The 15,907-nt window shown below is 33.3% G+C and overlaps 1 protein-coding gene across 20 annotated transcripts in view; it reads right to left on the reverse strand.

Moving 5' to 3' along the window:
• ANK2 (ankyrin 2) overlaps positions 1-15,907 on the reverse strand; it is a 673,244-nt gene that overhangs the window by 162,326 nt on the left and 495,011 nt on the right. For all 20 annotated transcript variants that reach the window (XM_081303463.1, XM_081303451.1, XM_081303454.1 and 17 more), the window contains exon 4: positions 14,274-14,372. In XM_081303463.1, coding sequence (XP_081159589.1) covers positions 14,274-14,372 — 99 coding nt within the window. The remainder of the gene's footprint in view (positions 1-14,273; positions 14,373-15,907) is intronic.

Below are 15,907 nucleotides of genomic sequence, written 5' to 3' on the forward strand. Positions count from 1 at the left end.
AGTTAAGCACAATGAAAGCATTAATATAAAACTCTTCTATTTCTAAGAGAAGGGTTTTGTCTGTGCTGACTTACCCTTATCAGAGCCCTTTCAAAAGCTTCTAGGAAGTTAGAACAGGTGGTGCTCCCAGGCAGTGCCGAGATCAAGAAGGGAAGTAACCCGAGTGATACACTCAATATTTAACAGCTGCTTAACACACTCTAGTTCGCCATTTGCCAAAGATACAACTTCAAAGAATAAATATTTTCCATGTAATAATCCAAACACTTATGTAGATAACTAATGGGTTCACTGAGTCACATAGACAGACATACATCCTTTGGAATACTTATTTGGAATTTATAACTTTATAATTTTCACATTTATAAAGGATATAAGCCTACTTAAAACTATTTCAATTATATAATTAAAATTAAATTATTATTAATTAATAATTTGATTGTAATAAGTAATTATATTATTTAATAATACATTTAGTATTTATATACATATAAATGTATTTTATATCTATGCATATTTATGCTTATACATACACACACACACACACACACACACACACACATGTATATATAAAATTGGACCTCAACATATTTAGTTGATCTCCAGTAGTGCTCAGCAGAAGCCAGATTAAAAATTGGTTCAATAAGTGAACAATTGGATCTTGGCAACCATAAAAAAAGGAAATGTGATTGATGATGTGAATTCCCAAATTTCTAAGAAAAGGCAACTTGCCTTTTATTGGTTAGAATGTTGATTCCATACAAAGGCCAGAACACACAGAAGCTGACTGTCTAAATGTGCCCAAGGTTGTTCCTGGGAAGAGCCTGTCGAAGGAAGAATCACCAACAAGTGAGTGGAAGGGGAGTTTCCATTCAGGGAAATAAGCTCTGAAAGGTGTCAAGATGGATCCAAGATGTACCCTTTCAGAGACAGAGGCTGGCTCACTCCAATGGAAAGACACCTTACAGCAAACTTTTCCTTTAAAACGTGTGTTTGATCAGCTTAAAAGAATCTGTACACATAGTTCTTATTTCCAAAATATAAAAGTTACAATTTGGGCTACAATAATTTTAAAGGAAAATACTACCTCCAAAGCTCATCCATAAAGCCCATCCATACATGCTACCTACTTCTTATCCTATTGAAATTCAGACTTTTGATGTAAATATATCATGATTAGTCTATCTGGATGTATTGGCTCCAAAATGTATCACGCTCTGAGGCCTCCCAAATACTAGAATAACCTATTAGATGTATTTTCTAACATGACTGCCCCAAATAGTAACTGTCATGCCCCCTGGGATAATTATTACAATGTTTTCAAACGATGATGGCTTAATTGGCTGAATTATGCACAAGGCATGGTCATTGCCATTCAGAAGCATTTTCATCTTTCTTCTGCATATGGCAAGTGAATATTAACCAATCCTTCTAAATTTAGAATCAGATTATTTAGATGTAAGTACCTTTAAAAGTCTACAATTCAAATTTAATCTGTCAATGAATAGTACTTCTCCTTCCTGATGCTATAAACCATGCTAAGTGTAGGTCTGAGTAAGCTTTCATTGTCTGAGGTTGTTGACAGGGTCCTATAGCTTGGACTCATGCAATTCCTAACTGCAAAATCAGAAGGTGACAATAAACTGCTAAATTGTTCACTGAGATTTATATTTTAGCCATTTTCTCAATAAACTAAATGATTGTTACAAATATTAGTAATGGAATAGTTTTACCAGAAATTGCTTGCTCCTCATGTAAGGAAGAGTATTGAGTTAGAGACTTGAAATAAATATTAAGAAATGTCAAGTCTGGTTTAACAGTGGAAAGAGAAAATAACAGATTTTTCTACATAAGAAGTCTATGATTTGGGGATTTCAAAATGTGCATTTCATGTGTTAGAAGAAGCAAGGAACTTTGTTCCTCATTAAATCATATTTAAGTACATTTGTTAAAAATATAAAAAAATTAAAATGTAGGTTATAAGGTGACAGAAAATAGAAAAAAATAATTATTAAATAAAGATAACACAATTGAAATTAAGTTTTGGGTTTGCTTGTTTTAACTGCCAACAGTTAGTAAATTGAAACTACCTGTTGCATGTTCAGCCTAGACTAGCACTTGGCACATGCTACATGTGCAAAGAACACATTCATTTTTCTTTTGGGCTGTTTGTAGCAAGGGCTTTTTCTAACCATTCAGTATGAAGCCCCCAGTTCCCAAACTATGTTATATCAAGGAAAAGTAGTATGCTGCTAATCACTAAAGACAGAACTACCATATCATTCTCCCCATCCCATCCTCAGATAATATGATCTGAAAGCTTCAATTAACAATTAACCAAAATAACAGATGATGTTGTCCTCAACTCCAAACCACTCATTATCTATTCTTCAATGATCTAAATAGATAGGGATAGTAATAGGGGGAATGGAATCACTGAGATATTAAGTAACAAGCCTAAGGTCATGAAAGTGGCAAGTGACAGAGTAGGGTTCTTAACTGCTAGACCATACAGACTTCCACATCAACATCTCTGTCCATAGTGTCCTTGGAGTAATTCAACACTATTTTATCATCTTTTCTCTCTTACTCAAAAGTAGAGTGGAGTCTGCCTTGCTGTTGTTTCCAGTACTGATGTCTTTATTTTGCTCTTCACTGAAAAGATACATCTTTGTTGCTTTACATTTTAATGTCAAGGTTTTGTTCTATCACTTTCTTGCTGTTAACATCTTCAATTCCATATAACATTTAAATGTAAATTTTTAAACATAAGAATTATACCAAGACAACGTACAGGAGGGTGTTCTGTACAATCAGATAGTGAATGAATATCTTTTGATCATATTGTTGATTTACACGTATTTCCATTCTTGAAAATCCAGTTTTGAAGGGATGCTGTTTGTGAATGAAAAGAGATACTTTTATAATAATATGATTTTGTGGGGCTGGGGACGTGGTTCAAGTGGTAGCGCACTCGCCTGGCATGGGTGCAGCCCGGGTTCGATCCTCAGCACCACATAAAATAAATAAATAAATAAAGGTATCATGTTCAACTACAACTAAAAAATAAATATTAAAAAAATACTAAAATGCTAGGGGGGAAAGTTGTATTATGGAGAACTATATTAACTCATAAAAGTGCCACTAGCTAGTTCTTCTCAAGACTTATTTTTGAGATTGATTCCCAGATAGTAAATATCTTCCCAAATAATGGTTACATGGAACTTTAAAAAAAAAAAAAAAAAACTAACCCAGGGGCTGGGATTGTAGCTCAGTGGTAGAGCACTTGCCTAGCATGTGTGAGACACTGGGTTCTATCCTCAGCAACAAATAAAAAATAAAATAAATTAAATAAAGGCATGCTATCCATCTACAACCACAAGAATTTTTTTTTAAAAAAGTACTAACCCATATAGATTAAGAACACCTAGTATTTTTTAAATAGCACTTTAAAGTTATTCTGCATAGCTTCATATTTGCAACTTTATGCTCACTGATATCTTGTTCTAAATAAGATATATTAACACTATATTTTATATATTATATATGTATGTGGGTGTATATATATTTTGAAATATTATATACATGTTTCAAAAATCATTTTATTACTGTAATACAAACAAATATAAAAAATACATTTTAGGTTTATAATATTTTATTTAGAACTTTCCAAGCTTGAAATTGTCCTCTGAAAGTGATTTTTAAAAATAGTATTTGGCCAAACCACATTTTGTAAATTAAATGACTTCAGTTTTCACCACTCAGAATATCCAAGATGAGAATGCTCATTTTTTCCCCATTAGAGGAAGCTGTAAGCATCTCTAGGACATGGATGGCTATGTTCTAAATGTCCTATAAAATTCCTTAAAAATTTATAGATGTGTTTAGACAAATGTAATTTTCTGTACCCAAATTGACAGCATTATAAGAAGGCTGTGAAACAAAACAGTTACACAAACTGACTTTGTTTTATTCTTCACTGTGCCAAGAATAGGCAGCAGAGGGCATGAAGAAAGGCTGGTCTTGCAAAAATGCACTCTGACTAAATTTGGTAACAATGATTACTCACAGTCATGAAGCTCATAAAATTGCCAAGCAGTATTCTAAATGTTACACACTGATCAATCTCACAACAACCCCTTACAAGAGGTGCTATTATTATAATCCCATATTACAGACAGAGGCACTGAGCACAGATACAAGACTGGTTGGAATCTGAATGCTAGAATTTGACCAGCATGCTTTAAATTTTGTGTTCTTATCCATTTTACTATGCTGCCTTTCTTGGGCAGTATTAAAACAATCTCAAAAAACTTCTCTTTTTCTTTCATGTCTTAAAGAGTAGAAATAAAGAGCAGAAGTTTTCAGGAGATTCCAATTATTACATAGAGTTAAGAAGCTGTAGCTAACTGTAATACATTTGCATACAAATTTATATTGGCATATTCAGACAATTATTGGACACTTCCCATTTTCCCAAATAAGAAAAGAAATACATACTAAGGATATAGGCTAGGATAACACTTGGAAAGAAATTATTAAGAATTTCACCAACTATGAAGTCTTGGAAAAATAAAGACATAATACAGTTTTAATTTTCATCTCTCAAGAGTGATTATGCAATTAATCAATGTTTGTGACTTAAACAAAATCACTGTGAAGCTTTGGTTAGTTACTTAAATTCTTAATAGAAGGGAAACATTAATGCCTAATCTCTATGCAAATTATGTATTGAACAGTAATGAAATACTGCAAATAAATTCACTATGCTTATCAGTATTTTAGACATCCATACTGAAAAATTCTATTAAGGAACAATAATGATGTAATTGTTTATAAAACATCACATAGAATAAAGAGAATTTAAATAAATCAAAGGGAAATAAAAAAATGACTACTTCTGAGGAAGGCCATGCTGGTTAGGAGCTGTGAAAAGAGAATTATACTTTTTGTTCCTCATATTTTTGCATTATTTTGATTGTTTAAAACAAGATCTTTGGTGTCTTATACATGAAATTGAGACAGATAAACAGGCAAACAGAGATAAATCCTCAAAACATGTGGAAAATTTAACCAGATATCAAAAAATAAAAATTAACAACATGACTTCAGGCAAGATATTTGACTCTGTGGACTTCAGATTCCTATAATAAATATTATGGCTACGATGTCTCTAATACCCACTTCCAGTAAGAAAATTATAAGTAACCTTCCCAAGATCACAGGGTTGTGTGGGTTATGGAAGTAGGATTCAATTCCAGCTTATTCAAATATATGGAGAATGTAAGGGACATGTGCCCCCCCAAATAAAACAAAATATTTAAGTGTTCATCTGTGGAAGACTTACCTTCAAGACATTTCAAACGCTGTCTTATATCCTATTGCTTCTACAACTTTTTGTTGTTATTGTAAAAACACAAAGCCCATTGCTAATTTAGAAGACTGAAAGTTTTTTCAAATAGCTTCATAAAATAAGAAAAAAAACAAAAATGTCCATCTAAGATGATGCAATATGTGGAACCTTGCTCTAAAATGCAAGCTGTTTGGTTATTAATCAGTTGCACATTAGAGGAAAGAAGAAAGGCTACCTCCACGGTCCAGCTGTCACGTCTATGAAGAACCCTGATCAGATTCACGGCTTGGAATGTTTATCACTCACTAGCTTAACATCAAGGGACCACTGATGCAAGAATCTCTTCCTAGTCAGACAAATCATAATAGCCTGTGACTAAAAGTGGCAAATCTCTGATTTGCTTAAAAGATCTTGATAGAGTTGAATAGTTTTTTACTTTCTCCAGCTGTTTCTTTTTCATGAGTTAAATTCCAGGTTTCTATCACAGTCCCCACAGGCTTTCATGAGCAACTCTTATCTCCACTGCTCTCCTCTGCTTCTTCCTAACACTCTTTCCTTGCAATTGCAAGCTCATATTTTCTTCTTATTTTTAAGAATTAATACATCTAATAAGTAGGAAGGGGAAGTAATTCAGGATCTAAGGAAACAATAACCACTGATCTAGTGCTTCCCACAAAGATAGCTTTCCCAGGGAGCTAACAATTAAAAAAAATAGAAATCACAACAGGAACTAACATAGAGAGCTCACTATGTATTGAAGATTGTGATAATTACACTATTATTTCTTTTAATTCTCACAACAATTCTAAGGATTGTGATGATTATATTATTATTTCTCTTCATCCTCAAAACAACTCTGAATTTTAAATTTAAATTGAGTGAACTGTGATTACCCCTTACCTATTTTACAGATAGGCACAAAAATAAGTAACTTATTCAAGTTACTTATGGCTTATGTGGGTTATGGAATTAAGATTCAATTCCAGCTTATCAGACTCTGAACCCTTGCTCCTAACCCCTGCTAAGCTGTTACCTGTACAAGTGTAAATAAAATGCTTATTTCCCTGGACCTGATTAACTCTCATTTTCATTCTTTCAAGCCTATCTGAAAGAAAGAAAGAAAGAAAGAAAGAAAGAAAGAAAGAAAGAAAGAAAGAAAGAAAGAAAGAAAGAAAGACAGACTAACTTTACACTAAAGGGCCTAGAGTCCTCTGGATAATTATTACTATAACTTTTTCACTTCTTGACATATGCCTCATGTTTTCTTCCTCATCTAACTTTTTCTTCCATGAGAGTGTTGTCCCTTAAATGTGGACTCTCTTCTACCTCTTGCTGGCTTCATTGCTTTGTGGTCTCAATCAAGTCCACTGCTTTAATAACCATTTACACCAGATGACTTAGAAATATCTTTATTCCAATTTCCCTGGAAGCTCCAAACTTGTGATCAAACTTCCTATTAAAACCTCCTCTTGGAAAGTCTAACAATCCCTTAAAATATAATTCTCCATGTCTACCCTCCTCTTTATCAAAAACCCAACACAACCTGTCTTTATCCACAGCTGTCTGAATCGATTGTATCACCATCTGTACTCTGAGACAAGGGAGCAAGCCCATGGTCATCCTGGACACCACCCTCCTGCGCTTCTCCCACAGGTCACCACCAAGTGCTCAATAACAGACCACTAACTTCTCAAAGCACTCCACTTTCCCCACCACCAAACCACCATTTCTCCATTCTCAGCTAACATTCCCTCTCATCTGGAATCCATCACTGTGATGGTCCCCAAAGTTTGCTTTGCACCCCTCACTGGCCTCCCTCCAAGTTTTCTAAGCGACACTAGGTGATATTTGCAGAATCCAAAACAAAATCCTGATTTACATTTTGGATACACAAAAAATCTGCTGAGTGAGGGAGGATTAATTTCTATCATTTTGTATTGGCAAGTTGTATTTAGTGTCATTTTTTTCCTTCTTTGCTCTGTGGTTTTTGTTTCCTGGTGATTTCACCTGGCATTGGTGCCATGAGAGCTGAGATTTGAGGTGTATGCTGTAGTTCTACTTTTCCTTTTACTGCTGGAATGCCTCATCCTTTATTTTAACTCATAAGAAGCGAAAAGAAAGGGCCTTCAATGAAAAATTGGATCTCTTATTTCTATTAATGAAACTTTAAAGCCTTCTTTGCCATTTAACTTTCTCCCTACAAGTCTTACCTACCTACACATTTAGGTTCCTTAAGAAGACAACAATACTGTACTAAGATAAGTTTGTGAAATGATGAATGACACCAACCAAAGATTTTAGATTTGATGATGTCTTTGCCATAATTTATTTTCTTTTTTTTTTTGCCTTTACAAATTTTTTTATTAGTTGCTCATGACAATACAATGATCTTGACATATCATACATAATTTAATTTTCAAGAAAAAAAAATAACAACTAGGATTCAGCCTTTCCCAATCATCTCTTCTAAGGTAAATGAGCATTCAGACAAAATGTTCTGGTATTAATTTTGTTTCAAAAGTTGAAAAACTAAAATCAGAACATCATGTATCTTCAGATATGTATGTGAGTGTTTAACGTACTGCTAATTTCAAGTTGGAGTTTACTGGAATAGGGGATAGCCATGTCTTTCTAAAAATATTCAATTCAGTTAGCCAAGCACATTGGGAAATGGAAAATTGGAGAAAGCATATTTCCTTTCACTTGGAGCATGGTGGAATAGACCCTCTGACAAACTCGTAATGACCCAATAGGCTGACATTCAGAGTCAAAGAGATAACACAAGTGTCCTGACTTCTTTTTATTCTGTGTCAAATGTGAGTCCCTATCTTCATCTGAACTTCAGGAATTTCTACTACAGATAGTGATGCTCCCACCTGAAAAAAAATGAGTATTACTAAGAAAGCACCATATGTATATTGGAGGGGAAAAAACCTGAAGATAGAAACTTTTTTTTTTTTTTGAATCTGAGTTGAAACTAGACCATGGATCCCATTTTATATGAGTGTGTGTGTGTGTGTGTGTGTGTGTGTGTGTGTGTAAGAGAGAGACCGAAAAAGAACAGAATGTTTCATTATGAGTTTTTGCTTCAAGATCCAAGGATGCCTGTGACCATATGGAAGCAATTCAGGGTAACGGGCATGCTGGCCAACTGTGTGGGCTTTCTTCCCCTTCACAGTCCAATTCAAATTATGTGTGACAATGGGTTAAGGCCAATGAAGAGAAAACTATTGGAAGCTGCACCTGAAAAGAAAGCCATCACTAATTCAAGGCCAGCCTGGGTAACTTACTCAGACCTTGTCTCAAAATGAAATTTAAAAAAGGCTGAGGTACATGTAGCTTAGTGTACAGCACTTGCTTAGTGTGTTGAATGTGTGTAGGCCTGGATTCAATGCCCAGTACCACCAAAAAAAATTTTAAAAATTGAAAAAAGAAGACCCTGAATGCAAGATTCTATGACTGGGCTGTAGCTTTATGACACCTGAAATCTGTTCCAATGCAGACTGAGCTCTGTGGACACATACTTCTTGAGGAGTCTCATGAGAGCTTTTAGCACTTTCCTTCTTCCTGTCCTCCTAAAGGGCAAGAAACTTTATTGTATTCATCCTCCAAAATTTAGCTTAGCTTCTGCTATCTGAAAAACAATATCCTAGGATACTATTTACTTTATTTATTTATTTTATTTTTTTGTGGTGCTGGGGATCAAACTTAACACCTCAAGCATGCTAGGCAAATGCTCTACCACTGAATGGCATCCCCAGCCCTAATTTGCTATTTTTTAAATGTCAAAAAATGTATGCAACATAAAAAGGTCTGTTTTGTAAAATCAAAAGGACAAATAGAGACTTTGAAGGTAATTTTGCATTAGTACAGGGGTCATTCTGATTTTAATGATGTTACATTTAGTCAATATATTAGACACCCAAATGAAAAATATTCTCATAACTAAAATTCATAATTTTTTCAGAAAAAAATATTAAAAAGGGGGACCCTAAGGCCAAATTTTCTTGAAACCAATATCAAAAGGAATTCATGGTTTTCTTGAAACCAATTAAGGAATTCATGGCTCAGAATATTTAAAAATTTTTTTAAAGCATAATTGTTTACAAGATGGAATTAGAAAAAATTTTTAATGTTTTCTTTCATGTTTTGAACATTTTGCAGAGCTATAGCATTTATAGTTCATAAAAAGTACTAGGTGAAAATTTTCCATCTTGACTCTTTGCATAAATTCTACTTGAGGAAAATCAGCTTTTATGGACCTGAATATGACTTAAGCTAGAAAAAAAAAAGTAATTTTAAAAATTAGTGGTGGCACATACCTATAAACCCAGCGGCTCTGCAAGCTCAAAGCCAGCCTCTGCAACTTAGCAAGGCCCTGTCTTTAAATAAAATACAAAAAAGGGCTGGGGATGTGGCTCAATGGTTAAGGGACCCTGGGCTCAATACTTGTTACCAAAATATGTACACACACACACACACACACACACACACCACACACACATTCTTTGGGTCTAAGGAAAGGTAGAACTGTCATAGGAACTATGAGAAGGAATGTCGCATGGAATGAAGATTATGCGCAAGCAAAGGGACCATCTGAGTCCCAGCTTGCCATCAACAATGACAGAGTAAATGAAGATCAAAAGACATACACAACGGGCCACAGATGGTGCATGGTCATCAATGTTATTACTTGTATTATTATTATATTAACATCTACTATTAGGAATGATAGAAAATGCAACAAAGCTAATTCTTAATACATGAAGAGTGTGTGTGCATATGTTCAGCTTTTAATCATATATCTGTGAATTCCTAAAATTATATTTTTTAAAAAAATATGACCAAAAAAGTCTTCTCCCAAGAAGTTTACCATCTTGGAGAAACTGTAGATACACAATAAGCCAAAGATAAGCCAGTATCAATGGGCAAAAAGCAAACAAAAACTGCAAGTATTTTAAGGAATTAATTCATGGCTCAGAATATTTAAATTTTTTTTCAAAAGCATAATTGCTTACAAGATAGAATTAGAACAATTTTTTAAATCATGTCTTTGAGTCTAATAGATTTACAGTTTACAAAAGTAACCCAACAAATGCCCATGCAGACAGATGGAAAGCATTCATACTTGTGTGGAACATGTTATATGTCTAGTAAAGATTTCCTGAGTGTGCCTGTTTTTAGAAAGCAACAGTTATCCTCAGAACAAACAACATTCCTCAATTCACTCTGATCTGATGTTCAGTCCCATTATTTCACCAAGACAGCTTTCACTGAGGTAGATGAGACCTCCATATCACTGAATCCAGGAGACCAAAGAACCAAGCCAGAGAGCTACATGGGCAAGAGTAATCTTTAAAGCCCACACTGCTGAATACAGAAATGTAAGTAAACATTTGTTCTTTGTTACAATAACAGTTACATAATTCATTTAAAGGAGATAAATTGATTCTGATGGTATTTCAGGACTCTCATGAATTAATGATACTGCCTACCAAAATTGGCACTATGTCATGTGACAAATGACAAAGATTCTTTGGTTGGCCAAACTTCAGTCAAGTTTCTGAAACTTCTTGGAGACCCATCTGTGCACTTCCTTGTAAAATCCAGTTTTAGCAAAAAGAACCCTGCTAAATCAGTCTCATCATATGTGATCATCCTCAATATCTGATCGGGTTGTTAATCCTATGCCATTCCCCAAGTTGTATCTGATCACCCTGGTATGTTTTTTGCAAAAATTCTGATAGTCAGTTTCATAAAAATCTTCCTTATTTCTGATGCTTCCTCTGAGTAATTTTCCTTCCAATGGCCCCACACTGCTCTTTGGCCATAAATTTTCACTTGCCCATGTTATATTCAGAGTCAAGCCCAATCTCTTTCCTCCACTGATGGACCACAAACAATGACCTCTCCATTTATTGCAATGGTCTTGATGAAAGTCTTCCTTACCATTTGTTAGCAAGCATCACTGAATAATTCTTTTTTTAACACATGTGGAACTAAGTATCTTATAATTTATGCAGAGAATGCTAAAAATAAAATAATTACCATTTGCTTCTCTTATAACCTATGGACCCCAAATTTTTTACTGAATGTTTATTTCTTGGAAATTTTCAGTCTTTTACATTCTTATTTCAAAAATAATTTTAGTAGCCTACTTCAGATGCTTGTTAGGAAAAGTGTAATTTCAGACTATTCTGCATTTCAGTGCTTTGAATTATATAATATATTCTTAGAAAGATGTTGAGGAAGGCATAATTTCAATACAAAATTCAGAATTTATATTGGGCATTTCAGACTCCTATGTCTTTTTTGTGGTTCCCAAAAGGAAGTGCCTGTCCATCTGCCATGGTCATAAGCCTGCCTATCTACCCAAAACCTCAAGATATCACATAAAGAAATTTGTATTGTAGTTAAAAGAAATAGAAAGAAAAAATCATTTAAAAAATATTTTCCTATATAGATGAAGATATTTGCAATCCCAAAATTTTATGAAAAAAACTTTACATTTTATCCTATGTACTAATAAAATACCTGGAAATATATGGAAAAAAAATAAATTTGTAATTTAAATAAGATAGAACTGTGAGGAATCAAATATGAGGAAGAAGTCATATCAGCTCTCAAAGGCCTTAAAATCATGTTTTTGGGGACTTGCTTGTACACAGTAACAAAATAATCAATCTGCTAATATAAATTCATGTATTTTAATTTCAATCATTGAATTACTGATAATTCTATGTAATTATACATGTTGCCAATTGATAATGATGGTAACCTAAATTGAATAATAGCAAATGATGTCATAGGTCTTATCAAATGATTTAGGCATTTAGAAAACCATCCTAAAATTTGATTGATTTTTCTTACTCAAAAACCTTCTGCCTATATTAAAATCCATTTGAAACTATTTACCAGGCTTCCCTAAAACATAAATTCTAAATTGAACTAATAGTATATGTACAAATAAGGATTACTGTGATCTCTTAATGATGATATACATCTGTTTTTAAGATGTTACACTCTAGCATGATTGTGACTATAATAAGATAGCTTCAGCTTATTCTCCTTGAAAATTTGCCTAAGCATGTGCATTTCCAATAACCACTGTGGAATAATGGATATTATAGCTTTAACAAGCACTTATTTTGCAGCATTGGCAATCTATCAACTTTTATGACATTACTATGTTCAACTTATCCATTTTGAGAAATGTAACCTTGTTATTTTTATAAATACTAATAGCGCTGATGTATATGTGACTTTCCTATTAAAGTAAGGGAAGCGTCCTCTGAGCAATTGAACTTAACTTCTGTGATTTGTAAGTATTCTATTGATTTAGATGTACAGTTAAATCTACACTTAATGACATTTATTGCAACATCTTACACCCAGTTTTCTCTCACATTCTTTAAAGCAATAGTTCCCTGGACCAGTAGCATCAGAATATCTGAGAACTTGTGAAAAATTAAGATTCTCAGGTACTATCACAGAATGGAGTCACAAACTCTGAGGTAGGACCTAAAAATGTGTTTCAACAAGCCCAGCACGTGATTGTGATGCAAGGATATTGTTGGAAAACCTCTGCTCTAACACAAAAAGATGTTCCCTTGCTATAAGATAGTCTTTATTCCTACTTTGGAGCAGTGAATTTTGTACAGTTTTTGTCTCCAAACTTAAGATGCTATTATACATTATTGGACATACTAGTATTCATTATAGATGGTACCAAGTTTTGAAATTTTATGAAATAAAGACTTCAGGCTAAGGCATATTTTTAATTCATATGAAAATATTGATGTGTATTTAAAAGTTGTAAGAAAAAAGAATTGTCACCACTTTAAACACTAATGTACAGTGTCCTACCTGTCACAATTTTAATGGATTTTTTTTTCTGTAACCAAACTAAAAGAAAACATGGCTGGTTCTAACCTTTGCCTTTAGTATTTCCTGGGTCTCTAGAACTTGTGTAGTCTATACAACCAGGACCATGTGTATGTGATGAATAAATTAAAAAAGAGGAAATAAATGTTTCTACACAAAGGCAAGATGTTGATGTTACCTCAAAGAATGGATAAAAAGAAGCTGGCTTATTCTGTCAGTATTGCCCATGATGTGGCCTGTGTACTCAGAAAATCTATTGAGAAACCTAAAAAAAATAAGAGAAATGTTTTTGTGCTTTTTTTTTTTTTGACAGCAAGGCACGGTGGTGCAGGTCACTAGCCTCAAAGCCTTGTGTATGCTGAAGGAATGCATTTCACTAGTAATATACGCAAATCAAATCCTGTATATATGCATTATAGATACCAAGAGTAAAACTTTGGGTAAAACATTTTTCTCTCTTTCTTTACCAGGAAAAAAAATAGGAGTCAACTTAATAGTATAATTTTGATTAAATAAGTATTGTTTAAATGTTTTTTTAAGTTCATTAAGATCTTGCATCAGAAGGCTATGGGAGTGAATTTTGCCTATTCCTCTTCATGTTTTAGTAAAACTCACATTTGAAGTTTGAGATAACCAAAATAGTGTGCTTCCCACTTACCAGCAGACTTCCCCAGTAGAATGTCAATCTTTTGAGAATTTTTTAAATTTAAGGAGAAAGAATACTTTCGTAGAGCCATCCAGAACTGGCATAAGTAATTCATATTCATGGATATCACTGTCATTCTTTAAAAAATCACTATTCTTTTATAAAATACTTAAAAATAATGATAGACTTACATTTGTCAAGTGTTCAGTTACATCAAAAGGGAGATTACAATATGTCAAGAAGTAAAAAACTTAATTGCATGAGTTAATAAAATAATTTGCTTAAATAAATGACAGGATTTACAATAAATCCCTGCACAGCAGCTAATAAACACAGCTAATAAACCATTCCAATTTAAATTTATCTCCATTAGAGAAAAATCTGTAATACCTGAGACTGTGCATTAATATTGGCTCCTTCCTTAACAAGAACTTTGACAACTTCTGCTTGTCCAGCCAAAGATGCAATGTGAAGAGCAGTATTTCCTTTCTGTTTTGGAAAAACAAAGTAGAAAATGTTAGAGGTTCTCCAATTTTGTGAAAATAAAAATGTACAGGCATTTTCAAATGAATACAATTTATCATTTTATAACAATAGTAGTCTTCCCACTTACTTGTATTTTTCTACCATTGAAAATTGACAATTTCCTCTGATATTTCTCTTTTCTGTTTTTCATAATATTTCTCTAGTGTGAAGACATAGGAAGACTGTTCTCAGTGAATAAAAAAAAATTAGGATGTGGATGCATGAATGTGTGTGACAATATAACATGACACTCATGGGAGTTAATCAACAACTAAAGAATGCAACTACAAGGAAGTACTAACTTTAAAAAAAAGTTTACTAAAACATTGAGTTTATTTCACCTTGCAATGAAACCTAGGGATTCTCAGTGGTAGTTGTGTTTCTAGATACAAAAGCATGTGGACATTACTCAATATTTTGAGAATAAAATATTTTGAGAATAAAAAAATAAATTTTACATGAATCATAACATTGCCAATGAATTGTACTATTTTTAATACCTTTTTGGTTGTTGATAGACCTTTATTTATTTATATGTGGTGCTGAGAATCGAACCCAGTGCCTTACATGTGCCAGGCAAGTGCACTACTGCTGAGCCACAGCCCAAGCCCTGAATTCTACTATTTGATACATAAAAATTTATCATCCACAAAACCAATTGTTTTAAAGTGAAAAATAATTTAAACCTTCTGTGAAAATATAGGTAAAGAGATGTAATTAAAATAAGTAACAAAAAATGGGAAAAAAAAAACCCAGATATCTATAGATTCCAAGACAAAGTTCAGACAATAGTTCAATTTCTGCTACCAAGCTCCTTGTGAGGCCAGTAACCCTTCACTTACTATGTGGGGACTCAGTGTCCTTCTTATTAAAGGAATTTCTTTTGGGGGGGCATGCCTGGAAAATTCTACAACTCTAATCTAGGATTAAAAGAAAATCTATATTTTAAAATCTCAATAGAGTCTAAAAGAAAGGAAAAATGAAAATAATAACACTTCAACAACCAAAAAGTTGTTAGTTTAATGAATACACTATATTAATATGGGCAATTTTGTAGGCAAATAATTTTATTTACCCTCAAATATTTATTATTTAAGTAATTGTTTCATGCTTATTTGATGTGCTTAAGAGAAATATTTATATGTTCAAAGTAGGTAATTTACTACATAAAGTAAACTTAGGTTTTAACTTCTTTTGAATTGCTTGATATTGTTTTTAAATTTTCACAGGAATTGTTCTTTACTATAAGTCAGACTAATGTACATTTTGGTAGTTATGCATGAAGCATTGGAAATGTAGGTTAACTGACCATATTTCTAATTTATTCCTGAACTCTTTGTCCAGTAAGCCTGGGCCTACACCTGAGTGTGTAACTTGTCTCTCCCCCTCTACCACAGAGTATTGTCACACTCTAGTTCTCTCAACAGGGTTAGCTATAGCTGGTTACTGATTTTAGTTCTCCAAATAAAAAGTTTACCTTTAACAGACAAATAGGATTC

The sequence above is a fragment of the Spermophilus citellus genome (genome assembly GCF_964194105.1).
Source record: "Spermophilus citellus genome assembly, chromosome: 8".
NCBI lineage: Eukaryota > Metazoa > Chordata > Mammalia > Rodentia > Sciuridae > Spermophilus > Spermophilus citellus.